Below are 27,969 nucleotides of genomic sequence, written 5' to 3'. Positions count from 1 at the left end.
TAATACAAAACCAGTTTCAGAGGAGACCTCACAAAGCCAAATCTAACAGGAAAAGAAGTGACAAAGAATCAGTAAATCTTAACATCTCACCTCTGTGCCTGGGAAGAGCATTATAGATGTTAAGATTTGGGGCAGCCTGGGTTGTAGTGATCATGCCCTGGTGGAGTTTTGATCTGGAGAAATGCAGACCTGGCAAAAAGTAGAGTCAGGACCCTGAACTTCAGGAGAGCAACCTTCCAGCTGCTCAAGGAACTGCTGGATGGGATCTCCTGGGAAACTGCCCTGAAGGGCATAGGTACAGAACAGTGCTGGCAGCTCTTTAAGGACACCCTTCTGCAAGCACAAGAGCTCTCCATCCCCCAGCAGAAGAAATCGAGCAGAGGAGGTGGGTGACCAGCATGGCTGAGCAAGGATCTACAGATTAAACTGAGGGAAAAGAAAGTTGTATAGGAAGTGGAAGCAGGGTCGTTTAGCCTAGGAAGAATATAGGGATGTTGCACTCATGTGCAGTGATAAGATCAGGAAAGCCAAGGCACAGATGGAGCTGAACTTGGTGGGGTATGTAAAAAATAACAAGAAGGGGTTCTACAGGTACATAGGCAGGAAGAGACAGACCAAGAAGAGCGTTCCCCCTTTGACTAACGAGGCTGGGGAACTGGCTTCCATAGATGTGGAAAAAGCTGAGGTGCTCAATAAGTGCTTTGCTTCGATCTTCACTGGTGGCCAGGCTCCCTATGTCTGCCAGGACCCTCATCCTCTAGGTGGGGGCGAGAGGATTGGATTCTGTCCCACTGTAACAGTAGAACAAGTCCAAGACCTCTTCATGAAAGTGAATGCATGTAAGTCCATGGGGCCAAGTGATATGCATCCCAGGGCTCTGAGAGAGATGGCTGATATGGTTGTCGAGCAGCTCCCAATATTTGAAAAAATATCTTTTATGTTTTTTTTATCTTTTCCTCCTTTCCAATCTCACTAAATGAAACTTTCATCTCTTCTGCACCTACTGCCCCACCAGGACCTCTCACTGCCTGGACAAATGTTTTCATACAGCTTCTGGGCATGTGACATTTCTGTATTTGACCAGTACTGACTGCACAGAACTTCCCATTCACACGTGCTACTTCATCAACTTAAAACAAACAAACAAACAAGCAAGAGAAAAACAACCAATCTGAACAACCATCAGGACCTAGCTAAGTTCTGCCTGCCATGACATGTGGCTGTTGGTGCCTCTGCCAAGAGCCCAGATGGGAATTCCTGCAGTGCAGCAGCGCTGCCAGCAGCAGGAGGCAAATGGCAGATGCCAAAGCCAGGCAGCCCTGCCATCAGGCTCCCACACATTTCAAGGTTTCAGATCACATTTAAACAAGAACAACATCAGATCCCTTCCCATGATGCTGGCTACTGCCCCAAACTGCATTTGGCTCCAATTAAACAGCAAACCAGAGCAACATTTATACCAATTAGTTCTCAATTGTACAAGTGTGTACTTCTCTTTTGCAATCATTCAGCAGATAACAACAACACTCTCTGTGAAACAAATGCAATGGAGTTTCAATGCACAATGAAGCTCCAAATGCACGAATATAAAGTGCAGATAAAGACTTTGCATATCTTTTTCCTGTTCAGCTGACCACAGACCCTCAGGAGGAATACAAAGGAAAACCAATAGACAGTGGGAGCAATGGATGTGAGTCTGTCACCAAAATGCTGAGCACAGCCTCACTGTGCCATTCAGCATTCCCCAACACAAACGTGCTTCCAAAAAACAAATTCTGACAACTCTTACAATTACATTTCTTTACGCCTGTGCCAAAGGGCTGCAGAAAACTGACCTGTCTGAGTCAGCTCCCAAAAGCTGTCTGCTTTGGTGATGACAGAACACAGATCTCTGGCCATCCCAGGGTTGTTTCTGGCAGCACAGCACAGAGTTGCATGCTGCTCCACCTCCTGCATGGCACAGCACAGGATGCAGCACAGCTGCCCTGTAGGGCTCCTGCTGCTCCCTGAGGGGATGAGGGTGTCCCACCCACCGGCCCATTGTCCCTGAACCTCTCCCCACACGCACCATAGCCCTGCACTGCAGGACATGGCTGGGCACTGGGCCTGGGCTGACATAGTCATGGGTCTGCACCGTGGCACAGCCACCATGCAGCAGTTCCTTTTCCATGCAGTGGCCATTCTCAAAGCCCTCTTTACTTCTGTCTTTAACAGTCAGACCAGTTGTCCCCAGGGTGCTCAGTCTCTGAGCTGGAACGCAGGGGTGGGAACAGAGTAACTCTACACAGTTCAGGAGAAAAGAGTGAGTCACCTGCTGCTCCACCTGGTCACACGTCCATGGGGCCAGATGGGAACATGCAGAGGTGACTGCTAAGATGCTCTCCACCATTTATCAACAGTCCTGGTCAGGTGGGGAGGTCCCAGGTGACTGGAGACTGCTCATGTGATGCTCATCAACAAGAAGGGTCAGGAGGATCTGGGGAACTACGGGCCTGTCAGCCTGACCATGGTATAGGGAAGGTCGTGGAGCAGGTTGAGTGTAATGACACAGCATGTGCAGGGCAACCAAACCTGTTTAATATCTTAATTGATGATCAGGACAAAGAGATTGAGTGCACTCTCAGTACATTTGCAGATGACACTGAGCTGGGAGGAAGTGTCGATCTGCCTGAGGGTAGGGAGGCCCCACCGAGGGATCTGCTCAGGCTGCTCGATGGGCTGAGGCCAATGGGATGAGCTTCAACAAGACCAAGTGCCGGGTCCTGCGCTTCGGTCACAACAGCCCCACGCAGCACTACGGGCTTGGGGCAGGGTGGCTGGAAAGATGCGTGGAGAAAAAGGACGTGGGGGTGTGAGCTGACATCTGGCTGACCATGTGCCAGCAGCGTGCCCAGGCGGCCAAGAAGGCCAACGGCATCCTGGCTTGTGTCAGCAGCAGTGCAGCCAGCAGCAGCAGGAGCTGACTGTCCCTCTGTACGGGCCCTGGTGAGGCCGCACCTCAGTGCTGTGCCCTCACTGCAAGGAAGACGTGGAGGCTCTGGAGCGTGTCCAGGGAAGGGAACGGAGCTGTGAGGGCTCTGGAGCACACGTTTGATGGGGAGCGGCTGAGCGAGCTGGGATGGGTCACTGTGGAGCAGAGGGGGCTCAGGGGAGACCTCACTACACCCTACAGCTGGCTGAAAGGAGCTGGTGGTGGTGAGAGTTGGGGTCGGCCTCACCACCCCGAGTGAAGAGTTTTCCCCTCGCATCTAACCTACACCTTCCCTCTTTCAGTGGAAAGCTGTCCCCCCCTTGCCTGGCACCATCATTGTCTGCCCACACTTCATCCTCACAGTCTGCCACAGGTCCGCACACAGAGGCTCTCCTCCAGCCACACAGCCATGAAACTCCAGCTCCCAGATCCCCTCCCTCTCCTGGAGGTGAGGTTCCACTCCAACTATGGTTCCAGGTCAGCCCAGAAGCCTTGGCTGGACTGCACCGCAGCAGGCAGGATTGGACCCGTGGGAGATGATGTATTGGCTTTCGATAAGGCAGAGAATGTTGTACCAAAGGGACCCTTGATACAAAATAAGCTTTTGTCTGTGGTTAAGGAATAGAGCGCGTGCATTGTGGACAGATAAGAGGAGGCTCTGGCCAGTGCGTTCATTTGTGTGCTCTCCTCCTTGGGGAGATTGCTGGGGGATGGTGGGCAACCAAAGGGAAAGGCTGTGAGACACACACCTGCACCCAGAGCTGCATGAGAGGAAACAAACCCATCTGCAGGCACTTGGTGAGAGATTGTGGCTTGGCAAATGTTTTATGGATTCTTCTTCCCTGGAGAAACACAGAGAGGTGGACATCATCAGCTCCCCAGGAGACAGCAAGCAAGGGACTGACTGTGAGCCTGGAGAGCTCCATCAGCGAGGCAGCAAGGCAGGGATTCTCAGTGTCAGGGGATAGGGGATATACAGCTGCAATGTGCCTTTGGTTCTGTGCTCTGGCTTGCGGGATGCCCGCCATTGCCATTGCGAATTAAAACCATTTCTCAACAGATCTGGTCTCTGGAAAACCATCAAAGCCCCCACCTGCAGACAGCCCCGCAACACCAACAGCCACCACCGCCAGGTGACACGCACAGCCACACGCCTTCTACCCACCGACCACCCCCGGGGTGACGGGAGGCAAATGGATGGTGCTGACTGATGCACACTGTGGGTCACAGAGGTGCTGCCTCTGTGCCAATCAGGGGCAGAGGTCCCAGGGCGGGTACCAAGCAGTTCCCCCAGTGCTGAGAGGACTCCAGAAGACCTCAGTGCGGCCTCACAGTAGCTAAAGGGGAATTATAAGTAGCAGGGGAGCAACTGTTGACTTGGTCTAATGGCGACAGGTCGAGGGGAAGTGGAGATGAGATATACAGAAGAAATTATTCCCCCGAGGGCGGTGCAGCACTGGCACTGCTGCCCAAAGCGGTGGGTCCCCCATCCCTGGAGATGCCCCAGGCCACAAATGACTACTTTCCCCCAAATCTGTTATTTGTCCCCCAAACCTCTTATTTCCATGATAATGCATTATTTCCCCACAAAATGATTTTTTTTTTCCAAAACACATATATTTCCCCCCAAAACAAGTGTTTTTTCACCAAAACGTTCATTTATTCCCAAGAACATATCATTTCCCTGCAGCACTCCACTTTCCCCAAGATGCGTTACTGGCAGGTACAATGGGAGGAGATGGGGGCCACAGAAGGCAGCAGAAGGGCAGAGGAACCGGGGAGCAAAGAAAGGAGTGCAGAAGTGGGGGAAGGCTGAGACAGGGGAAACATAAGGGGAGGGGGGGGGGAAGAAAGGGGAGACAGAGTAGTGCTTGTTTAGAGTCTATAGAAGAGCTGTTGCATCGGTTATCTTTGTTCCAGTGACCATAATTAGCATATCCCCAACAGATGCATACATCTCACAGAAAGCTTCTAACTTCTGGGATTACCAGGTTTCTAGGAGGGCACCCACTGCTGTCAGACAACTCTACAGATGGGAACAATTTTAGTAGGGTCACCTCTGGCTTTTCATTATTCCAGGAGACTATCCGTCACTTATGATCCAGTTTGCAGCACAGATTCTCCCCAGTGGGAAGAAGTCAGCACTGTCCATACAGCTATCCTTTCCAACCTCCTGGTGAGGGGCTTCCCCACTGAGGGGAAAGGAGGTTGAAGCTAGAGGGCCATGGGCTCAAGTATTTGTTTCAGGGGTGCAACCCATTTGTACCTGATACAATTGATAAGATGTGGGGTGTCCAGCCCACTGGCGATTTGTATACACCCATTTGTGTCCCAGCATACATCATATTTACACTCAAAATATCCACCCTGACGAGGGGAATCCCACCGTGGCACAATGGCGTAAGGGACAGAGGTGGTATTCTCCTGCATCCCAGTGGAGCGAACAATCAGCAAGCAATGTTCGATGCCCAAAATGATCCCCAGGGACAGTGGCTGGGAGTTGGTAAAAGGCACGTTTAACCCAGGTCCCACTTCTGACCCATGACCGCCCTTCCTTCCGATTGAGGAAGGGGGATTCAACCACTCCCCAGGCAGGGTCTCCCCTCTGTTTGGTAAAGATTATCCAATTTGCCGATATCCCCAGAACTTTTACTAAGGTCACAGCATATCTAAAACCGTCAGGCACCGAACTGAGGAGAGCGATACATATCCCTTAGTTTGTATAATTCCAGATGTGCATAAATGCTTGTCTCAGTTCCCAAGCTAGGCTGGGAGATGCCCCTGGCAATCCCATTATTCTGATGTCAGTTGTGGAAAAAACACATTTTCTAACCCATTGTTCCATTGTGAAGTACAAAAATGCTCCAAATAAAATCAAGCCAAAATACAATGACTCGCTCAGTGACAGAGACCCAACGCACTATGACAGGTTTCTAACACCCTGAAAGATGTGTGCGCGGATAAGAAAATGATCCAAAAGACACAGCAGGCCATCGGGCATGAATCTGATGGTCCTTCTCATTTGCATCAGTGGCCGCCCAAGCATAAAGGTTACGGGGAATTCTTAGGGTCAGAATCACTTGTCCCGGCAGCGGCAGGTCCACCAGGATGGGCTGTCCTGGGGAGTAAGGCAGCTGCACAGGATCTTCAGTTCCTTTTTTCCCCAGGAAGCAGGGATGGGGCCTTAGGGCAGAACTAACTGTGATGGTCACCCGTTGTGCCCACCGTGGCTTACAGGGTCTCAGTGCCCGTTAGTACATCCAACAATAGCATCTGCCCGAGGATAGCATAGAGGATGGAAAACCTACTGGATCACCTATTGGATCCCTTCATTCTGTGCTTACTCTTGGACCCCCCTGGATGTGAAGTGGCTTCTGATATCTGACTGAATGGATGTGAGTTTGGGCAAACAGCTAATCCACCATCGCTGCCTGAGCCCGGGTGTAACAGCAGAGGGACTGGCGCAGTGAGATGATGTTACAAAAAGAAGAAGAATGCTCACCCATCTCCAGGGATTCAAGACTTGCCAAAAAAACTCCACAGAGGAGGAATCTCTAACAAGAGACCCTTCCTCAGGGCCACTCAGCCCTTAAATGAGGTCTAAGAGGGGTGCAGCCTGGCTCCACACCTTCCAGTCACATAGGTGAACTGCCTTCACCTATTCCTGTTCCTAGGGTTGACCGGGTCTTTCCTTCAGTTGCTCAATCAGTGGTTCGGGCTGTCATCACCATCATTAGTTTCCAGACATTTACATCTTTTCTTAACACAAGAGGGACACACCACTGCCTTTCCTTTCCCTTTTGAAAAGTTGGTAGACATCAATCACAGCACTCCATTTCTGTGAGTCATCCCGCCATGTTTGCATGACAGCAATTATATCATAGACTTCCAACCACACAATGGTCTCCAGCTCCTCCTGTTTGTTACCCATGTTGCGTGCATTAGTGTCAACGCACCTGAGCTGGGCCACCTTTTGGATGGGAGAAGCCCTAAAACCTCCCTGACCTTACTCAAGTGTTTCCACTGTAACCAACTTCAACCTCTTGTGTGGATCCCGCAAAAAGGTGCATTGTCCACCTCCTTCACCAAGACACAAGACTGCAGGGTATTACTAGCACATCCCCCTCCCACGAGCTCTGGCACGTAACATACAGGCTCCATTCTAGAGACCCCAGTTTCACCCCCACACCTCTTCATAGCTAGTTTAAAGCTCTATAAACAAACCCCCTTTGTTTTGCCCCTCCGGGATGGGGGTTGAGGAGTCTGGAGGTTTTGGGGCTGCCCACGGGCCAGTGGGATCTTGAAGAGGGTCCTGAGGTACCTCCCTTCCCCAGCACCACCAGAGGCCTCAACGCTGTCACGACAGAGACAGGGCTGCGGGGCCAGGCGCAGCTCAGCGGCGTCGCCAGAGCCTGTGTCCTACTGCAGGGCGACGTGGGGGCACAGCAGGGCCCCACTCCAGCACGCCCCGTACCGCTCCAGGAGCGCGTTCCTGCCCCGCACCGGCCCCCACTGCCCCCACCCCCTCCCCGCACACTCGGGAACGCCAGAAAGGCGTCGCTGACCAGAAAGGGTCAGCTCCAGGAGTGCCCCGCAGACCCCCGAACGACGCAGGGGTTCCACAAGGGACGGGAGGCTCGGAGCCCCCTGAAAGCACAAGGAGCGCCCCCACCGCGCACGGAGATCCCGGAGCCGCACCGGGACCCCCCCGAGAGTCCCTGAACTGCCCCGGGACCCTCCCCCGCTGCACCGGGACCTCCAGAAGATGAATCGAGACCCCCCGCTCCCCCCCACTTCATATACGGGCACTCCCTCGCGCGCCGTGGAGCGCAGCGGGCTCCGGTCCACCCGCGTCGTGAGGTGAAGAGCTGCCGGAGGCTCCGCTCCGCTCCACCCGCCCTCCGCCGCAAAGCAAAGCGGCGCCGCCGCCGCAAAGCAGCGCACGCCCTTCCTGGCTGGCTGAGCCAAGTGTCGCGGCGGCGGCGCCGCGGGGCATGCCGGGGAGCGCTGTTCTGGGCGCGCGGAGCCTGCCGGGGAGTTTGTATGGCGGAGCCGGCTGTGAGCGGGGTGGGCGTTTGGGGGTGTTGCGGGGGCGGGTGCCAGGGGTGCTCGTGGGAGCTGGGGGTGCTCTGGGGGTGTTCTGGGAGTCTTGGGATCCATGGAGGCCTGTGGGGTGGCTGTAGGGGGGGCTACAAAAGCTCTTAAGGGGGGCTGTAGGGAGGTCTGGGTGGGCACGGGTTAGTATGTGGGGGTTGCGGGACCTGTAGAGGCGGTAGTGGTATGGGGATATTGCCGGGGTCCTGGGAGCTGTAGGGGGGCTGCGGGTTTCTGTAGGTAATCCCAGAAACCATGGAGGTCCTCTAGGCAGTCCCGAGAGCTTCAGGGGTGCTCGACGGGTGCTCTAGGACTGCTGTAAACAATCCTCTAGGCGATCCTATAGGTTGTGCTGTAGCGTTCTGGGAACCATAGATGTGCTTTGAGGTCCTGGGAGCGACCGAGTGGGAACAGAAGCCGTGCGTGGGAGGTACAGAGATACAGGAGTGCTGTGGCAGAGCTGTAGCGTTGCTGGGAGCCGTAGGCGTGGCTGTGGCTGTGCTCCAGGGGACCAGAGAGGCATGGAGAGAGTATGGGGTTCAGCAGGGGGTCCTGGGAGCTTCAGGGGTGCTGTGGGGTGCTGCGGGTGCTCATGGGATATCTGGGGGGCTATAGTGGGGCCTATAGGAACGCATCCAACCCCACCCTCTCTTTACAGCCCCCCGGGGGGCCGCAGCCCCGCGCTCGGCGCCTGGCAGCACTGCTGAACCGCAGCCTGCGGGTACGCATGTCAGATGGGCGCACGCTGGTGGGAGCCTTCCTCTGCACCGACCGTGACGCCAACATCATCCTTGGCTCTGCACAGGAGTTCCTCAAGGCCTCAGGTATGGGGCCACATCGGGAAATGGGGTCACAGAAGCACTGGGGACTCGGGGGCTGACGGGGACAGGTGGGGAGTGATGAAATGGGGGCAGTGATGGGGACGTGGGGCAGGCGGTGGGGCTATTGGGGTGGTGGGAATGGGAACACGGGATTGTTGGGTGGGGACATGGTGGTGAGGGTGACGCAGGGCTGCTGTCCTCTCCAGATGCATTCCCAGGCAGTGAGCCGCGTGTGCTGGGACTAGCCATGGTTCCTGGGCACCACATCGTGTCCATTGAGGTGGAGCGCGCTGCCGCCGCCGCCCTGTGCTCCTGACGGTTCCTCCCATGGGACAGACCCCCGTGTGTTGTGCACCTCTCGTGTACCCTAACTGGTGGCAGACCCCAGCCATCCAAAATGACCACAGGAATTGCTATCCCCTCAGCCCCAATAAAGCGCCTGCGGTGGTCACGCTGTCACCATGTGATGCCGTAATTCCAGGTCCCCACAAAACAGGATGCAGATGCCTCACCCAAACACTCAGTTTTCTCCCCGAAACAGAGTTGTGCAGGTTAATTTAATCTCAGGTACAAAATGTTTCAGTGGGTGAAAGAGGCAAAGGGAACACGTGGCAGTCCTGGTCCCTCCTAACTGTGATAAAACACTGGGGCCACAGGGGGTCAGAGAGGAGTGGGTACAAGAGGGGGTGGGGAGGGTCCACAAGGGATCTGGGACAGCCACAGGGTTCAGCTCCATGGTGGGAAGGGGTGGGAAGGGGTGGGAGGGGGCTGCTGAGGGGGCCGTCCCCCCAGGTCACAGTGACACTGAGACACAGCCTGCCAGCAGGTACAGCCCAGGGACCAGCACCAGGGGTCAGGAAGCCCCGAGCCGCCCTCCCCTCAAAATAAAACACCTCCCACCCCCCACAACACTTCATGTATAGGGTAAAAAAAAAAAAAAAAGAGTCAAAAATGGTTGTGTACTGTATAAAAATCCCCAAAATGCCCCCCAGGGACAGTTTTCGGTTGAAATCTGGGGAAGGCTCTGGCAAAGCTCCCCCTGCCTCCAAGCACCTTCTTAACGCTTTCGGGGTGGGAACGAGGACAGGACTGTCCCCCCAGGCCTCCCAGAGTTGTGGGCGCAGCAAGAGCCCCTTTGCATTTATGGGAGATGGGGGCACTGAACCCTCCCCCTTCCACAAGATGGGGAACAGTGGGGTGCCCCTCCTCTCAGACCCTTCTGAGTTACGTGAGGAGCAGTGTGATGCCCACAAAAGCCCCACACTGAGGAAGGACGGAAAGAGCCCCTTCCGTTACACAGTGAGCATGGGGCCACGGGCTCTATGTGAGCTCTACACGTAAACAAGAAGGAAAAAGAATGAACAGTAGAGCATGTAAAAGCTTATTTGAAAACAACTGAAGTGAACTGAGTTCTGCAGTTCTTTTGTTGCCGGATGCGCTTTTCCAGACTTCAGCTTTCAGATGAGTGTTTTCAGTATTCGTCCTCTTCTTCGGCCTCTGCTTCCACCCAGTCTTGCCCGACTTCTTCACAGTCTTCCTCAAGGGCAGCCAGATCTTCCAGGCTTCAGAAAATTCTTCCTCCATTCCTTCCCTGGCGTACTGATGTACAAAGGTGCACTTAGAGTATGTGGTCAAGGCGAGCCCATTGTTGAGTTGCTTGGTGTGCACACAGCCACTGCACCTTTGCAGGATCACCACCTGGCAGCACAGCTGGAGGCTGACAAACGCCCACCTTCAAGACAACAAAAGCTTCTGCACTGAGCGGGAAGGGTTAAAGACTCGTTTCTGTTTACGATAAAAATTCTCTGTGCTTACGAAGAAATAAAAGAACTTATTTATGACTTTATTTTGCGCTTGACATTGCCAGTCAGTTGAGAACAAAGATACCTGGCCAAAGAATCTGACACTACCCTATATAGGATTATAGGAAACCGGGGTGGGGGGGGGGCGGGTTGGGCAGCAGAAAATGAAGGTTAAGATAGAGGTTATTTGTGAATCAGGTAACATCAGTGGGGACTGAAGGCAAAGAATTTGAGGAGATGAAAATGAGGAGACCGAGAGCCCCTTCTCCATCTCCAAAACCCCGCAAGACCCATGTGTCAAGAGTACCTCCATCCCCACGGGAGGTAACCGGGGCACCTGGGCCCCACCTCGGAACCCCCGTTGCCCGGGCACCCAGACATGCCAGTTCTATGGTCCGAGACCATGGAGCAGCGGTGCGTGCCCCTCCTACTGCTCCTGGTGTCCTGGCTTCCAGGCCTGCACTCCTGCCTGCTCTGCTTTGCCCCCCCCATTCAGTGGGCCCGGCTGTGCCGTGAGATTGCCAGGAGCTCTCAGAAGGACTCCCAGCACCAGCACTGCCTGGAGGCCCTCGCAGAGGCTACTGTGCCACTTGCCCCCATCACTGTGGGTGAGTGGTGGGACCCTAGGGACACCCACCCCAATGGGGCCTTCTGTCCAAGGACACCCATCCCGACAGGCACCCTAGGGACCGCCATCTCAATGGGACACTCAGACAAGCATTGTGGGGGCCCTCAAGAATGCCCAGCCCTGAGGTGGACACCCCCAGGCACCCCTCAGCCCTGTCTGGCACTCTCAACTCTGATCTGTATCCCCAGGGATCTCTGGGAACCCCAGACTTGTGTGGGACGCTGGGGATCACCCAGCCCTGGCCAGGGACACACTGGGGACTTCCAGTACCTCCCAGGGCTACCCAAGACCTTGGGGATCTTCAGGGATACCTGACCCTTCCCGGAACCCCTACACCCTGACCAGGACTCCAGGAATCAGCACCTCCCCCTCCCCCAGCTTTTCCTGGAACCCTCTAGCCATGAGCCTCCAAGCCTGACCCTGTGGTGGTCCCAGTGCCCTTGTTGTGGTCCCAGGGTCAGGGCAGAGTGAGGCGCTGCGGAAGATTGTCATGGATGCCTTGCACTTCCTGGAGAAACAGAAGGACAAGAGTGAGCAGAGACGTGTGCGGGGATGAGACATATGGGAGGTTTAGGGGCATGGGGTGGGACACAGAGGACTTGAATGGGGATCTGTGGGAATATAGGATGTATGGAGTTCTGGGGTGGTGTAAGGGGATATCTGGGGAATCCTGAGGTTATATGGGTTTCAGGGTATAGAGAGTCTGGTGCTTCGGAGGGGTATTTAGGAGCATATGAAATTCCAGGATGGGTATATGGGATCCGGGTGAGTTGTACAGGGAATCTGCGGGATTAGTGGGGACAGGGGTCTCGACGCTGGTTGATCTGGGGGTGGGAGCCATTGTCTGACATGGACATCTGTGAGCCCCCAGAGCCTTTCGAGGAGTCTCTGCGGGAAGTCATCCAAATCATTTGGGTGAAGCTGAGCCAGCTGGAGGAAGGTATGGGGCCAACAGGGACCCCTGGGACTACCCCCCTCCCCCCCCCCGGCTACCCCACCTGGGGCACCCATTCCAGACATCTACGCCCCAGAGATCCCCACCCTGGCCGTCCCCTTCCTGGAGGCACTCCCAGAGACTCCATACCAGGGCTGGGCAAGGGCTGAGCCCTTACAGCTCATCACAGGGATGAGGACCCCTCACGATCCCGTTTAATGATGCTTCCCCCAAACAGCTCCTGCCTGCATTCCCCCCTGCGGTGAGTGCCTCTCCTGTTTTGCCATCCCCCCTGTCTCCAAATTGCCTTCCTACCCCCTGAGGCTGCCAAGCACCTCCCTCCCAGGGCACCAGCCAGCCGCCCGCGTCTTCCAGTGCGCAACCTGCCGCCTCGTGGACTGCCAGTTCCCTGTAGACTGCCCAGGTAGGGGGGCACGGGGACCAGAATGTCGCTACCCAGACCGTGTGTCTGCCCGTGCCTGCTGCGAGCACTGGCAGTCGCACGGGTGCAGCTGCTCCCACAGGTGTGTGAGCACAGCTGAGCTCAGCTGACAGTACTCCCAGTTCAGGACGTATGGGTCCAGGAGGACGAAGCCATCACGCTGCACTGCGATGTACCCTTCGCTGTCCCTCCCGAGCTGCAGGTTACATGGATGTTTGCCAAGGATGTAAGCAGTATGCACGTGCAACGCGTACGGACATCGAGAGCGGCCTGGGCATGGGAGCATTGCTCATGTGCTTGGCATCAGTGCTGCCAGCTGAGGGGGCATTGCTGTACATGACATAAATGTACATGCTGTAAGCAGCATGTGTCAGAGCGCACAGGGCAGGAATAAGTGAGCACCCACATGAAGGGTGAGTGAGCAGGAGGTGGGGCACCATGTGTGCAGCTCCTCGTGCACTTCTGTGAAGGAAGTGACCCATGCACGTGTTGTGCATCCTCGTGTGGCACATGAGGAGGGTGCGTGGGACATGTGCTGTGATGCACATGCATATGCATAGGACACAAGCACGCAGGGACGTGACATGCACGCATGCAACACGGGTGCTTTGAATGCACGTACCGATGTGCCAAGCAGCGCTGACCTGTTCCCCGTGCCCCAGATACGCACACAGGACCTGGCACTGTTTGAGGAGCTGCAGAGGAGCACTGGAGAACCCCAACGCCTGACCGTGCATGACCCTACTCTGGGAACCGTTGCCTGTTGCCTGGCGGCTGCCTCTGAGATCCTGGCCCGCAAGTACTTCTACCTCAATGGTGTGCATGGACCAGAACCCTCCAGAGCAGCGTTGGGTGCAGCGGGTCCCCAGGATCCCTGGGTGTACAGGGTGGGAGGAGGTGGGCTGAGTGAGAGCAGGGTGCCTGCAGGCCCCTGGTGAGAGGGGAAAGCGGAGCGGGGTGTTCCCTGTCCCCAGCTCCTCACAGGGCAATGGGGTGTGTGGGGTGTGTGGGGGACACCAGGTCTGTGCAGGAGCAGGTGCTGCGGGGGCTGCAGGGGCACGTGGCTCCTGGTGGGAGTTCCCCACGTGCCTGGCTGGGTCTCTGCAGTGTCAGTGGGAAGCGTGGAGGCTGAGCAGGGTCTTCAGGCCCGGTTTGCAGCTGTGCTGGGCTGGCCCCAGGGCAGGGCCCCCTTGCACCTCACCGGATCCCGGCTGCTGGTGCTGGCCCTTGGCTTCGTGGGGCTCATGCTGCTGCTGCTGCTGCTACTGCTGCTGTGAGTGCTCCTGCCCTGCTGCACTCACCGTTCTTGCAGCTGGGGTCCCCCACAAACCTGTGTCGGCTTCCCAAATCCCCCTGAAGTCCCAGCACCTCAGGAATCCCGACAGACGTGAGCGGAGCAGACATTCAGGGAGGGATACAGGCTGATGTGACTCCCGACTCCCCACCTGACAGAGCTCTCATTTTCCCCTGGGACTCCCTTTGTCCTCTGACGCATACTGGGGCTCCTCACTCACACCCAGGACCCCTCTGGAGCACCCTGCCTCCCCCAGACTCCCTAACTGTCCCTGAGACCCCGTCACTTTCCCTCATTTTCCCCAGAACCCCTTTAGTCCCGTCAGGGCTCTGTTTACATGCAGTTGGCTCAGTTGCCCCCACGACCCCAAGGCCCTGTACTTTCGCCCTTAGACCCTTCGGTTGCTCCCAGGACCCACAGCTGCCCCACAGCCCTCTTCCCTCTCCCCCCAGCAGATGGGGATACGAGGTCTCCTTCCCACTACTCCTCCCTCTCCATTCTTCTCACCTCCTCCTAGGGTCTTCTGGCGATGCTGCTGAAAATCTCCGGAGCCTCCCAGAGCCCAGTGACTCCCAGGCACCCCATGGACCTGGACACCAGGGCCCCAGAGCTCCCTATGCGGATTCACATGGACTTACACCAGAGTCTTTCCCCAAGTGCCAAAACATCTGCAGTTGCTCATCTTCCACTGACCATGGGGTGTAATGGGGACTCCTGGGTCCTTCCCCTAACTCTCTGCCTGTATGGAGTGGGGGAGAATTTGCCTTTGCTTTTGTTACAAATTATAATCATAGTGTCTTACCTATTTCTGGGAGAGAGGTTATGCTATAGGCGGAGATGACTCAACCCCACAGAGGCAGGAGCTGCTGTGTGCGTGGCCTTGGGAGAGCCATGTGCCAGAGGGTCCAAAGCAGCCAGGGAGCGCCTGTCATCCCAACTCAGTGCTCTGGTACAAAGGCAGCAGTGCAACAGTGACATGCCCTGAGAGCACGGAGCAACCCGGGACAGGGCTGCACCACCACATCCTCACTGCTACTGCCAGGGAGCTTAATACACTGGGGCTGCTCCCACATGGAGCGAGTCACGTCTCGTCCTCCACACTGAAATCTCTCCGCACTGAGAAGCACTTGTGCAGAGTCATGTAGATATTCTTGAAGTACAGGGGCTGGAATCCTAAATTCATTTGATATGTGCATGGACTCCTTTGTGATAACCTGTCCCCACCACGCACCCTCCCAGATAGGCACTCCGAGGATGTGCTGCTTCACAAGGAGCTCAGTTCAACGTGGAATCCATGGCAAGAAGGATTCCTGCAGCACGAAGAGCAGGGAAAACATGGGCTTGCTGGCAAAGACTTGGGTGAGGGAAGATTCATCCTTGGTGGAAAGGATCAGGTCAGGGAACACTTGAGCAAGCTGGATGTGGACGAGTTCCTGGGTGTTGAGGGATGCACCCACAGCTGCTGGGGGGCTGGCAGGTGTCACTCCACATCAGCTTTGGTTGTGCGTGGCAAATGGGAGGATCGTCCAAAAACCTGGAGGAAAACAAAAAGAAGGGGAAAAGGAGGAGGGGAACTACAGCCGGTCCCTCCCCTCAGTCCCTGGGAGGGGATAGAGCAAGTCAACCTGGAAGCCACTTTCAAGCACACAAAGGACAGCCATCAGGAACAGCTCCTGCACGCACAGGCAGGCACTGAAACCTTCCTGTAATATGAAAATACAAGCAGTTCCTCTCCCTCCTCTTCCTCAGCATGCTCTGCTCCCCACACACACACCGTGGTTCCCCATTATGCTCCGTGGGTGCTCAGAGGCCCTCTGCTCCTCCCTTCTGGTGCTATTGCCCCCCATTCCCTTTGGGAATGCCCTCTCTGCCTCCCGCCCATGCTTTGGGACACCACAGTTCCCATCCATGCGAGCTCGGATCTCTGATGCCATCCTCTGTGTACACCCCAGCCCCTGCCATTCCTTACACCCAAACCACACCCCCTCTACATATCCTCCAATCCCCTCTTGCTGCCTTCCGAGTGCTCTTAGATCCCCCACGTCCCACCCTATCCGCCCATGGGTTCATCCAGTTCCTGGCACCTCGGATGCCCTCCATTCACACTGTGACCACTCAGGCCTCTCCAGTCCCCAGTGTTTGCTCTCCTTGCTGGATGAGGACTGGCATGCAAGTGTTTGTTCAAAAGCAGTGCTCTTCAGAGCTCCCGGCTATGCTGTTCCCAGCAGGAATTCCATCCAAGGAGCTGAGCACTCACAGCAGAGAGCTGTCCGAACACTCTTGCTGGCACAGGCGTTATTTTCTTTGCAGCTGTGTACCGTGAGTCACAGCCACTTTCTTCCCAGGTTGTGTTTTCTGAGGGCTGGAAAAGAACCCTCTTTGATTTCCACCTCCAGGAGAAAGGAGGCTGTATGGGTCAGACGCACTCAGCCCATCCACTGCAGAGGGCCCCACAAGTGCCTCTCCCACTACAGCCCCATGACTGTGCGTGTCAGAAGGAGCCCCGTGCCGCAGCCATGGGTGAGTGTGGGGCTGGGGAGGGCTCCTTTTTGGGGCACTGGGAGAGGTTCTGAGCACTGCCTTCATGGGGATCGGGGGTATCAGCACGCGCAGATGGCCACGCTCCCCTGCACCCCTCCGTGCCTGCCCTGATGGTGACCCCAGCCAGGTCCTGCTTTGGGGCCAGGAACACTTTCCTGTGAGAACTCGGCAGGGTCATCTCTTGGCACTGTGCTCCACCTGACCCTGCCCCGTGCATGGCTTCGGGGATGAGGAAAGGGCAAGCTGCTCACCCCTTTGGCTGAGGAGCTGAGGCCTTCGGCTCCCCAGCTGGCACAGTGTAGCGTACGTCGTGTGTTCCTGCATCTCACGTGTGAGTGCTGGAGCCACAGGATTTCCCACCTCTCTTTCAACGTTTTTGCATCTTTTCCCTTTTCTAGCAACCCAGTACCTTCTAATCCTTGCTTGTGTGCTGATCTTGGCCGCTGCAGGCCTCTCCATGCCTGCACAAGCCCTAAACAGATTCAAGAAAACGTTCTCCAACACTTTGACAAACACTCCAAAGAAAAACAGTAAGAAGCACTCTATGGGTATCGCAGTGCTTGCACCAACCCCACTGCCATTCCTTGGTCTGGGCCTACTGCGTGCTCTCAGCGTCTCCTTGCATCAGGTAAGATGTAACACCCACCTGTTTCCTGCCCCAGGTTGGCCCAAGGAGGGCAGTGAGATCCCTCCTGGCAGCCCCAGCGGTGTCTATGTCATCCAGCCCTCAGGGCTCCACCCCATCGTGGTGCACTGTGAGATGAACGTGACAGACGGGGGCTGGACGGTCATCCAGAGGAACCGCTACAACACAGACATCACCTGGGCCGAGTCCTGGAGCACCTACAAGTACGGCTTTGGGAACGTGCACGGCGACTACTGGCTGGGCACCGAGTACGTCCACCAGATCACCAAGCAGAAGGTCTACCAGGTCAGGTTCATCATCCACGATGCCTCCAACAACACCAAGTTCGCAGAGTACAACCTCTTCAGTCTGGACAATGAGTCCCAGGGCTACCGGCTGCGGCTGGGAACTTACGCAGGGGCAGCGGGGGATGCCATGGGCTCAGACAATCCCAGTAATGTGCACAACAACCTGAAGTTCTCCACAAAAGATTGGAATCAGGACACTTCAAGAAGGAACTGTGCATCCCGCTCTGGGGGCGGGTGGTGGTACTCAGTGTGTTATTCTGTACGGCTGAATTTCAAGGGTGGCATGACGTGAGGCAGCCTGTGCAAAGGGGACTGCAAATCCTCCCTCATCCTCATCAAACCAGCTCTGTCCAGCTAGCTCTGTCTCACTGGACGCAACCAGAACAGTGCTCTGCTGCGCTGCTCATTGCTGGCTGGTGTTCTGGGCATGAGTGAGGTGTTCCTTTATACCAAGAGCAGTTTTCCTTTACTTTTTTCCTGTAAATAGCAACATTCACTGCTTTGTTCACAGCCTGACACCTGTGGTGGGTTCTTCAAACATTTTGGTTTTCCCGACACAGCGAGGGCCCATTCTCTTCCTGCTCTGATTTAAAATCTCATTCACTGCTGGCTAACCCAACCTACGCTGCTCCGCTCTGCCCAGGCAGACCGTACAGCTGCTGCAGCCTATGTTCATCCTGAAGAATAACACTGCTTTCCGAACCAGCACAGACATGTGAAAATGTCCTTTTATCCAGGAGCAGGCCTGAGGCTCCTGTTCCACTAAGAAATCAGAGGGGAAAATTTTGACAAAACTCAAGCGGGGAATTAAAGGCAAAACTTGCACTTAAAGAAGGGAGTCGGGTTTCAAAGCAGGGATCTTTCAGAAGGGGAATGCAGTACCATACAGCCTAAAGCGAGAGGTGAGAATGTGATGGTGTGCTTCCCCAGCTCCCTCTTCTCCTTTCAGCCTGGCTGTGGCACCATCGGCCTCTTTCAGGCAGGGGGTGACCACAGTCACGGTTGTTTTTAGCTCAGCTGGAGCTGATGAAGAAACCAGCACTGTGCTCAGCAGCTGAGGAACAGCTGCACCAGCACCAGCCTAACCACAGTGCTGAACACTGTCTGATTTAAACGAGATTCAGGGGGACCTAACATCAAGCTCAAAACTACAATCAGTATCCAATACGACTATGAGCCAATCATCTTACCCCCACAAACAGTAATCAGCCCGGAGCCCTTGATCTCTCCTGTACCATAGTGGAACGTACAGCTGGATCTCCCCTTGAGTTGGGGTGCCTCTCAAGGTTACACCTGTTGCAGGAATTCTTCATCACGCAATCCCAGGATCACAGGGGCTAGAAGGGGCCTCCGGAGCTCCCCCATTCCAACCGCACCAGAGCAGTTCCCTGCAGTACACTCCTGTTGCTCTCTCAGGTAAAGAGCAACTCCACCGCCTCAGTTCATAATGGCATTGCCTTTACGGACTCTGCCCCCCAAGTCTTTCAGTTTCAAGCCTGCCACACTGGGACAGCCAGCCTGCTGCCAAGGATTGCCTGGCCTCCTCTGGACAGGTGGATCCTATCCCTGCCAGACAGGTTATAATCTACAAGAAGTCCCATTCCAGCAAAACAAAAACCCTCTCGGCGACGACAGCCACGTAGCCAGGAGATGATATGCATTACACATCTATTTCAGGCTTCACTCCTTCCTTCAGCTAGCAAACCTGAAAAGGTAACGTGGGCTCTAACGTTTTCCACTTGTGCTTCACAGGGCTTTATAGTCTTTGGTTCCGCCCATGTTCTGCCTTCCATTTGTGCCCACAGGAAAGAGTAGCAGTGGACAGCAGTCTGTGCAGTGATTCCTTACACTTGCTGCAGTGATTTCTTATGCCTTGATGTTAAGAGACTCTGCCAAAACGGATCCTCAGTAAGTGACTAACGGCTTGTTAAGCTGTGTCATCTTTGCTAAGATTATGTCTTGTATCGACTGTGCACATACCATCCCTCAGACAGAAACCACAGTGTGAATGGGGTCACACTCAGAGTTTGGGTGTGACTATCTTGGGAAGATTATGGAACAGGGGAGACGAGGTGATCCCAGACAGCCAGCATGGCTGCAGCAAGGGGAGAGCAGGCTGACCCACCTGGTGGCCTTCTGTGATGTGCTGGTGGGAAACAGAAGAGTAGCTGATGTTTCTACCTGGAATTCTGATAAACCTTTGACATGGTCCACCACCACATCCTTGTCCCTGAGTTGGAGAAATACAGGTTCAAAGGGTGGATTATTTGTTGGATAAGGAATTGGTTGGAAGGTCATGTCCAGAGGGCTGTGGTCAATGTCTGTGTCAGGTGGAGGTGGTGACAAACGGTGTCCCACAGGGGCCCGTCATGGGACCTGTACTCTTCAACATCTTTATCAGTGACATAGGTGATGGGACTGAGCGTATCCTCAGTAAGTTTGCTGATGTTACCAAGCTGAGCGGTGCAGCTGACACAAGAGAAGGAAGGGGCAGCATCCAGAGGGGACATGGACAGCAGGCCCACATGTACCACCTGAGGTTCAACAAGGCCGAGTGCACAGTGCTGCCCTTGGGTAGGGGCAATGCTGGGTATGTGTTCATACTGAGGCGAAGAACTCCTTGAGCAGCCCTGTGGAGAAGGACTTGGGGCTCTGGCGGAGGGAAAGCTGACCTGAGCAGCAGTGTGCACCCAGAAAGCCGCCAGCACCTGGGCTGCATCAGCAGAGGGCTGGCAGCAGGCAGGGAGGGGACCGTCCCCCTCTGCTCTGCCCTCGTGAGGCCCCACCTGGAGCACTGCGTCCAGGCCTGGGGCCCCCAGCACAGGAAAGATGTGGGGCTGCTGGAGAGGAGGAAGGCACGAGGGTGCTCAGAGGGCTGGAGCACCTCTGCTGTGGAGACAGGCTGAGGGAGCTGGGGGTGTTCTGCACCACACTTCAGCCTTCCAGCACCTAACAGGGCCTGCATGAAAGCTTGGGAGGGACTGTTTGTCAGGGAGGATCGTGTTAGTACAAGGGGTAACAGCTTTAAACTAAGTTGGTGAAACCGAAATCCATAGGGTGTCCTTGAAACCCATCAGGTGCCCCACCAGTGTGGGGGAGCTCATTACCTCAAGTTAAGATTAAAGGCAGAACACGCCACAGTGACTGCATCCTGGCTGTTTGTGAACCTGGGGGCATGGCAGAGAGCAGGGTCAGACCCCTGAACTTCAGAAAAGTGAACTGCCAGCTCTTCAAAAAATCAGGAGGAAAGGTCGCCTGGTAAACTGTCCTTATGGAAGCAGGAATCAAACAGAACTGACAAGTCCAAGGACACCTTTGACAGAGTGCAAGAACTCTCCATCCCCGCGGGAAGGCAGGAAACCAGCACGGTTTAGCAAGGAGCACTTGGTCAAAGTGAGGGAGAAGGACAAGCATGGGAAGGGGAAGCTGGGGGGGAGTGAGTGTACTGAAAAGAAATGAAATGGAATTGGATATAGCGGAGCAGAATGATGTGGAGTGGTGTGAAGTCACAGGGAATGCAATGAAATGAAGTGGATGGGAGTGGGATGCAATGAAAAGAGATGGAGTATAGTGGAGTGAAACGGAATGGAGTGAAAGGGAACACAGTAAAATAGAGTGGAGTGCTACTAGAATGTACAGTTCTATCCAGGAAGTTTAATTTTGTGTTGGATGCCTACCATCCCTGCTTCTTCTAGGAGCTTTACCCAAAAGCTGTCCTAAGAGCGTCCTCTTACCCAAATCCTTGAATAAAGACCCTAGTGAGTCTTCCTTCCATACATGTGATACTGTGGGGCTCTTCATGAGTATGTGGTCAGCACGGCTGGCCATACCTACCCTTCACCTGGACCAGAAGACTATTTGGGCATGACCTTACATACCCAGTACCATGCATTCCAAATCGCCACAAACACCAACTGGTCAGCAAACTTTTCCGGCCAGACATAAACAGACCACTTAGTACTTCTGTGCCACAGCCATCTTATCTTCCCACCACAAGCAGCAGCTATCACTACTGAAAGACAAGGATCAGCATCAGCTAATCATACTGCAGCACCACTGAATTTAACACAACAAGCTACTGGGCCAATTAGCCAGGAATTACAACAAACAAAGAATTGTACTACAGAACCACATGGCGTTAGACATACTGACCACTGTCCAGGGGGGTACCAGTGCAATCATTAACAGTGACTGCTGTGTATGCAACCCTGATGGTTCCAAAATGGAACTCGTACAATGACACAGATGAAGACCCAAATAATTAAAATGGAACAACTAGTGAATGATCCTATCTGTACTTGGTTAGCCCCCATAACTCCATGGTGCAGGAAATAGTTGTACAGTATGATTGGACTCTGACACGTGTGCCGCCTTCATTGCTGCATGCTCTATTGCTTATGTGGGATTTGGATGCAGTGTTCTTCAGCTGTCCTCTGAGGAGCTATGTCCCAGTTCATGCTGTGAAGTGGTGGAACATGTGAGCAAACACAGATCACAGCCTGAACAGGTGGCTGACCTGTGAGAAAAGTCTCCTGTTTGCTTGGGAACACAAGTAAACTGCCTCAGCCTCCACTTCTGCACGTAGCTAAAAAGAAACTCATCCGTGAGAAACTGCTCTGCTGCCGTACCCTTGTCTTGTGCAAATGACCTTGCCTTGTGCAAATGACCTTGCTTACCCTGATGTTTTATTGAGTCCCGCTGATATAAATGTGGCCACAGTTCCAAGAGGTTGCACAGTCGCCTTACCAGCCTGCCTCCAGTACGTGCTGGGGGAGAACCCATGGCAGAGAATCTACAGGCCAGCTGCCCCCAGTAATGCCAGTGCTTTGATCAGGTACATCATGATTTGCCTGTGCACTTGCTTCAAGATCAGAAAACCTTGATGAAGAAGCACTGGAGCTTTTACAATACACTGAGAGATTCTGTTGCAAAGAAGCGAATCAGCCTCCCTGCATTGCCTGAAATCCTTGAACTGAATAGCAGAGGGAAGTTCCAGTTTGGTTAAACCAAATACTACTGCCACGTAGGCCGCAGAAGGGGCAGAAGTTATTCTAGTAGTTTACGCAAGCAGTATACTGCAGAAAAATGAATTACTGCTTACCCTAGAGGCACACAGGGCTCAGGCAGAACAGAAAATGGATTTGGGCGATGAAAATGGCTAGCTATTAGGTGCCTGGCAGCTGTGATTCAGTTGTAGCTGGCACGAATCACTCTGACAGCTGAAGAAGGACATTTGAATATTAACAGCATTGTCAATTATACAGCACTGGTTTTAACTGCTTTCTTGTTTGTTTTTATTTTGTTTTGTTTAAATGAATGCTCACAGAATTATAAGACAGCAAATAAAATGTACTTGTAGCTCATAGTAGTTCCACATTTACAAAAGGTGTTGACATTAATTGACCTTCACCTATGGGTTTTTGCACTGCTACATGCTTGTGCAAGACGAACCTAGGCAGAAAGAGAAATCCATCAATAGCTGAAGAGATTACATCCCACAGCCACTTCCAATTACCACCTGAAGTGGAAGACACCTTTAGTTTTGATTCAGGTTTTCAAAATGCTGACAACAGGTTTTTTCCCCCCCAAACAGGTGTGAGGTTTTATCCTCCTTCCCTTCCCAGTTCATGCTTCTTCTCAACCAGTGGTAGGAGCTAAGATACAATGCTGCTTTACAGCCTCAGGTCTTGAATAGGGAAAAAAAGAATACACACACACACACTTACAGATAGCTTCTTCATTATGCCTTGTGCCTCTGGATTGAGATGAAGAAGATTCTTCTTGGTCAGATCACTTGCTGTTAAACGAATGCTCTAAAAAAATAAAATAAAAATAAAACACCACCAAATCTCAGCTTTCCAGGTTGTTTAGCTGCAGCAGCTGTAAGCAGCAAAAATGAAACACAATGCACGCTAGGAGACCACATACGCCTCAACTACCACATCCAGCTTGACCAGCTCATCTCATACCTGCCCTTGGTGTACCAATGCACTATCAAGAGCAGAAGCTACTTTAAGCATTACTTAAACGCACAGTAAAGCAACAGTCTGCATTCTGCTTAGACCAGATCAAACTCCTCCAGCCTCTGACTAATAATTTCTTAAGGTTTTTTTAAAGTCACATTTATAAACTGTGGTAGCACCAGTAAGCAGAAGGGAATGAAGAGTCCCTTGAAACTGATAAGGCCCCCCAGAAGGTACAAGCTCTCCTTGCTGCATGGGTTTTACAGAATGAAAAAAACTTTGATTTTACCTCCCCTCCCCCAGCAGGGATAGTAATGAAGACATCATTGCCATCAGCAAGGGGACTGCCATTAGCAGAGATGGTGTAAACACGTTCATTTACTGCAGGTGTGCGCAAATGTGGCATCTTGAAAATTCTGGAAAAAACAACAGGTGAGGAACTTTATAGCAATGGCTTAAAGTATTTGGACCAAACGCCTTCCATTCCAGGTTGAAAGCACTGATGGAAAATATTTTGCATATAGGCAACTATGGTGTAAGAAGCAAACAGCAAGGCACTTTTCTGTATAAGAAATTAACAGAAAAATGTAACAGAATACAAACCTGGAATCAAACCTGGGTGTGACAATGGAGGCACCTCCTCGAACACAGAGATCAAGATTTCTACCAGTAGCTGGAGTGATAAAGCTGCTTTTGCTTGATCTGCTTAAAAGGAAGCACGTAAGTAAAGCCCTGCTCTCAGAAAAAATAATTTTAACAGATACAGAAGCACTGTCTTATCAAAGACTTAAGTGAGATGACCTGAGGTTCTCACAAATTGACCTACAGCATGACACGCTTACATTATCCGGCCTACTAAGCCATGCACCATCCCATCAAGCAGCTACATTAGCACTGCAGCCTTCCTCTCTATTTCTGAAATACTGCTGCAAAACTCATCCCTGTTACCTTTTGCTCATGCGCTTCACTCTTGCTGAAGGAGCTCTTCTGCTCTTGGACGCTGGTGCTTTTCTAGTGGATGTCCTCACCTGAAACACATTAGCTGCCACATCAGTCATTTTCTTCTCCTGTGACTAGCACCGAGCAAATGCCCCCATATGAAATGCAGGCTCCTGCAGCATGAGTCTGAAACAAACCACTGGACAATCTTCTGAGACCTTTTAATATTATTCTCTGAGACATATTCTGAGACATTTTAATATTATTCTCACATAATTTCCTCAAAGTTCAGCTGTAGAACTTCAAGTGGATAACGAACCATGTTAATTTCTAATCTGACTTGGGATGGTTCACGTACTTACTACTGCCCATAGCAAAATTCATGATCTAAAAAACTGAGAAGCATAACTGGTAAATATTTTCATTGTGGCCCAGACTGTTCTGCCCTAGGGAATATTGCTCCCACCATACAACAACACTGAATGCACCAGCGCAGAGGAGAAGGATGAGACTTCCACGTGCAGAAGTAGAACAAGGAATAAAAGCAGAGGTAACTTGCAGCACAGGCACTTTGCTCACCACAAGTAAAATGACTACCTGCCAATGAAACCAGCTTCTGCTTTTACTGGAACGGATCAGGAAGCAACACTTTTTCAAAGTCACCCTTACAGCATCCTGCACAACTGTCTTACCATAGACATCAGAATCACTTCAGTACAGTTCATATCCTGGGAATAGAAGTTATCACAAAGAGCAGCTACTTACCTTTCCGTTTCTTGGATTAGTACATGCAGCTGCTTGCTCTGGAACAAGCTGGCTATTGTGTTTTGCTTTCTTTGCTGGAGGAAGCAAAGCAAACTCCGCTGCTTCTTCAGTAGCTTCAATACCCTGTTTAGATTTTTCTGCCAAAAGGAGAAAGCATTATCCAAGTTGAAGGAAAAAAAAAAAACTCGTGACATAACAGACCATTAGCTAAGGTAAGAAAATGTACAAGCTTCTTTTGGCAACAGTTTGCTTCTAAAATCTGAATTCAAATGGCAACACTGTTGTGAATTTTTCAGAATGCTTTGAATTAAAGCAAGTAAAATTACTTCAGGTACCAGGAATAAAGGTAGAATTACATCCCTGTATTAAAACGTAGTGAAAGCTGTAGCTAAGAACCAAATTACCATTTGCAGAATGTTAACTACTGACCTTTCCTGATGTTTTTTGAAGGAGTCTGGATAAACTCTGCTGTTAGCTTGTTTATTTCTGTTATTCCCAAGTCTGCCTAGGATTAAGAAGTCACAGTAGTGTCAGTATGATTGACAGCACATTTATGATAAGTCAAAGTTGCAGGCAAAATCTTTGTTTCACAGCAGAAATATGTTTACATTTTTCTGTTGTGCTCAAACAAGTTCCTTCCCGCATTATTTGGACATAATAGAACTCAGTGCCATTAAGCATCAGCGTGCTTTGCTGGGCAGCTGCAAGCACGCTTCACCTACTCCGTGCTGCCCAACTTTAGATCACCAAAAGGCACGTACTCTTACAGAGACCTAGAAGCACATCCTCACAGTGCAGAGCTCTGAAAAATGACTTCATGGGAGCACAGCAACGTTGCAGATGCTAGGAGAGAAGTGCTGGTGCGTCAGGCAACAGTAATCACCGGGCACGATGATGGAGCAGCCAACAGAGGGTGATTACATTGTGGTCAGTTGTATTTTTTTATGGCCATCCTCGAAGAACATTAAAATACAAAGAGGACTGGGAGAGCCAAAGTTGCCCAGAGCGTGGCCCATCCCTGGAGATCTTCAGAAACCACAGAGATGTGGCGCTTGGGGACACGGTTACTGGGCATGGTGGGATGGGTTGGACTTAGGGATCTGGGCAGCCTTTTGCAACCTTAATGATCCCATGAAACCTGGAAAGCCAGGCAAGGAGCAGCACGAGCACACAAACCCTGCATGGGACATCACAGGATCTCTTCCTATTAAATCTTGACACAGCATTTGTGTGCGTAAGCTGTGCAACACACCTGCAGACACACAAAGCCTTAATTTCCTAAAGGAACACGCAACATGCTCAGGAAGGTTCAGTATTTGCACTGGATACCTACCGTCACCACCTCTTCCAGGACTTTTTGGCTTCCCCCTGTAGCCAGAAAGAAGATATTTCACTTGGAAGCGTCACTGCGGTACGCAGCCGGGACAGCTCCCGCAGCAGACGCGCTTTAACGCCACCGCAGGAGCGGGCAGCGCACAGCAGGCGCTCCGGCGCGAGCAAGCGGCCCCGGGCAGAGGGAAAGGCGCACCCACTCGCACCCATCCACGTTCTATTCGCGCGAGCCCCGCGCCCCCCGTCCCACCGCTCCACAGAGACGGCCTCCAACCGCAGCTTCCGGGGAAGCCCGCTCCGCCCGCGCCCTCCGCCGTTACCGAAGAACTCCAGCCAGTTCATCTCGCGGAGCGCCACCGGCAGCCGGAGGAGCTCCACGTCGTACAGGTTCTCCATCTCCTTGACCAGGCGCTCCCCATTCGTCCGCAGCTGCTCGACCCGGCTCCTTACTGCGGGGACAGACACGGTGTCGGACGCGGCCCGGGCCCGAGCGCACAGGCCAGGCCAGGCCAGGCCGGCCCGCGGCCCAGCCACCCGCGGCCCTACCCTCCCGGTCGAAGTCCTTCAGGAAGGCGCTCAGCTTCCTGCTGCGCGCACCCGCGTTCTTGCGGGCAGGCGCCATGAGGGCCACAAGACAACGCAAGCTCGCCGAGCCCCGCTCCCTCACAGCGCGACAGCGCCGCCCGCCCGCGCCGCGTTCAAACACCGCCCGACGCGCGCCTACTGCCCAATCAGAGCACAGCGAGCGGCGGTGCAGCCAATCACAGCCGAGCGCCGCCGGTCGGAACCCGGCGCGGTGTGATGACGCACTGCGCAGCGGTTGCTTCCTGCCGGCGGGAGTCGTGGCAATGATGGCGGACGGGGAGGGGTTGCTGCATTGCGGCCGTACAAAGGGCGAGCGGTGGAGCCGGGCCTAGCCGAGGTGTTGGGGTACGGGTCGCGCTGCCTGTCGTTGGCCCGCGCGCTGGAGGGGCTGCGGGACGCGGAGCGTTACTACCGGTACCTGCACCTTCCCTTGGCGGGGTTCTCCGGGCTGGGAGTGCGAGCAAGAAAGAGTTTTAGGTGTTAAATAAAAGATGTCAAATCTGGGATTTAAAACACTATGCGTTCCGCTTCTGAGCACTGTGTTGGCTTTCATCGCACTGGTTGAAGGAACAGATGTGGCTTACGGTGGTAGTGAGGTACATGTACCTAGTATTGATACTGCACAAGCTCCTGTCCGAATGAAACCCTTGGAACCAATGTGGCTTTTAGAAGCGGGCATTCTTTTTTTATTTTGGCGCTGATGGATGGGGAATCATTCCACCCAATTGTGCACAAAAGAGTGTCAGCTGATACGTGTTGTGTCGTATGTGTACTTTCCCCGAAATCACTGACGTAGAGTTCCTTTTCCTTGCATGTACTGGACCTTTATGTGGTGGTGGTCCTGGGACCCTCGGGAGCCTTTGGTGTTTCTTTCAGTTGAATCATGTTGTCTTTTTAAAGTTTCTGTTGTGAGATGCTTTGCTGA

At 53.3% G+C, this 27,969-nt stretch overlaps 4 protein-coding genes across 5 annotated transcripts; 3 read left to right on the top strand and 1 right to left on the bottom strand.

Annotated features, from left to right (window-relative positions):
- The first annotated feature begins 8,005 nt into the window (after positions 1-8,005).
- LOC136045633 (N-alpha-acetyltransferase 38, NatC auxiliary subunit-like) lies at positions 8,006-9,341 on the top strand. 2 transcript variants are annotated; one of them, XM_065731646.1, is made up of 3 exons: positions 8,006-8,029; positions 8,724-8,889; positions 9,093-9,341. In XM_065731646.1, exons 1-3 carry the CDS (start codon positions 8,015-8,017, stop codon positions 9,200-9,202), a joined length of 291 nt encoding a protein of 96 aa, XP_065587718.1. In that variant the 5' UTR covers positions 8,006-8,014; the 3' UTR covers positions 9,203-9,341. The 2 variants fall into 2 exon arrangements, with proteins under 2 accessions (XP_065587718.1, XP_065587717.1); XM_065731645.1 differs by having other exon boundaries at positions 8,006-8,038.
- Positions 9,342-10,851: 1,510 nt separating this feature from the next.
- On the top strand, positions 10,852-14,525 carry LOC136045631 (sperm acrosome membrane-associated protein 6-like). Its single transcript, XM_065731642.1, has 9 exons — positions 10,852-11,296; positions 11,772-11,846; positions 12,188-12,256; positions 12,489-12,512; positions 12,597-12,674; positions 12,815-12,918; positions 13,355-13,508; positions 13,800-13,959; positions 14,504-14,525. Exons 1-9 carry the CDS (start codon positions 11,068-11,070, stop codon positions 14,523-14,525), a joined length of 915 nt encoding a protein of 304 aa, XP_065587714.1. The 5' UTR covers positions 10,852-11,067.
- On the top strand, positions 13,939-18,417 carry LOC136045626 (fibrinogen-like protein 1-like protein). The gene is made up of 2 exons (XM_065731636.1): positions 13,939-16,506; positions 16,926-18,417. Exons 1-2 carry the CDS (start codon positions 16,398-16,400, stop codon positions 17,750-17,752), a joined length of 936 nt encoding a protein of 311 aa, XP_065587708.1. The 5' UTR covers positions 13,939-16,397; the 3' UTR covers positions 17,753-18,417.
- A 4,295-nt stretch (positions 18,418-22,712) lies between these two features.
- On the bottom strand, positions 22,713-27,157 carry CDCA8 (cell division cycle associated 8). The gene is made up of 10 exons (XM_065731637.1): positions 27,006-27,157; positions 26,780-26,908; positions 26,461-26,495; positions 25,557-25,632; positions 25,128-25,264; positions 24,372-24,451; positions 24,027-24,125; positions 23,713-23,839; positions 23,187-23,273; positions 22,713-22,911 (listed from the first exon to the last, which is right to left on the bottom strand). The coding sequence occupies exons 1-10, from the start codon at positions 27,079-27,081 to the stop codon at positions 22,867-22,869; spliced, it is 891 nt and encodes a 296-aa protein (XP_065587709.1). The 5' UTR covers positions 27,082-27,157; the 3' UTR covers positions 22,713-22,866.
- Between the last annotated feature and the right edge of the window lie 812 nt (positions 27,158-27,969).

This window comes from Cyrtonyx montezumae, unplaced genomic scaffold (genome assembly GCF_038088225.1).
Source record: "Cyrtonyx montezumae isolate F1298 unplaced genomic scaffold, pur_monq_1.0 scaffold_15, whole genome shotgun sequence".
In the NCBI taxonomy this organism is placed as follows: domain Eukaryota; kingdom Metazoa; phylum Chordata; class Aves; order Galliformes; family Odontophoridae; genus Cyrtonyx; species Cyrtonyx montezumae.
The sequence above is the reverse complement of the archived record's forward strand: the minus strand, read 5'-3'. Positions and strand labels throughout refer to the sequence as shown.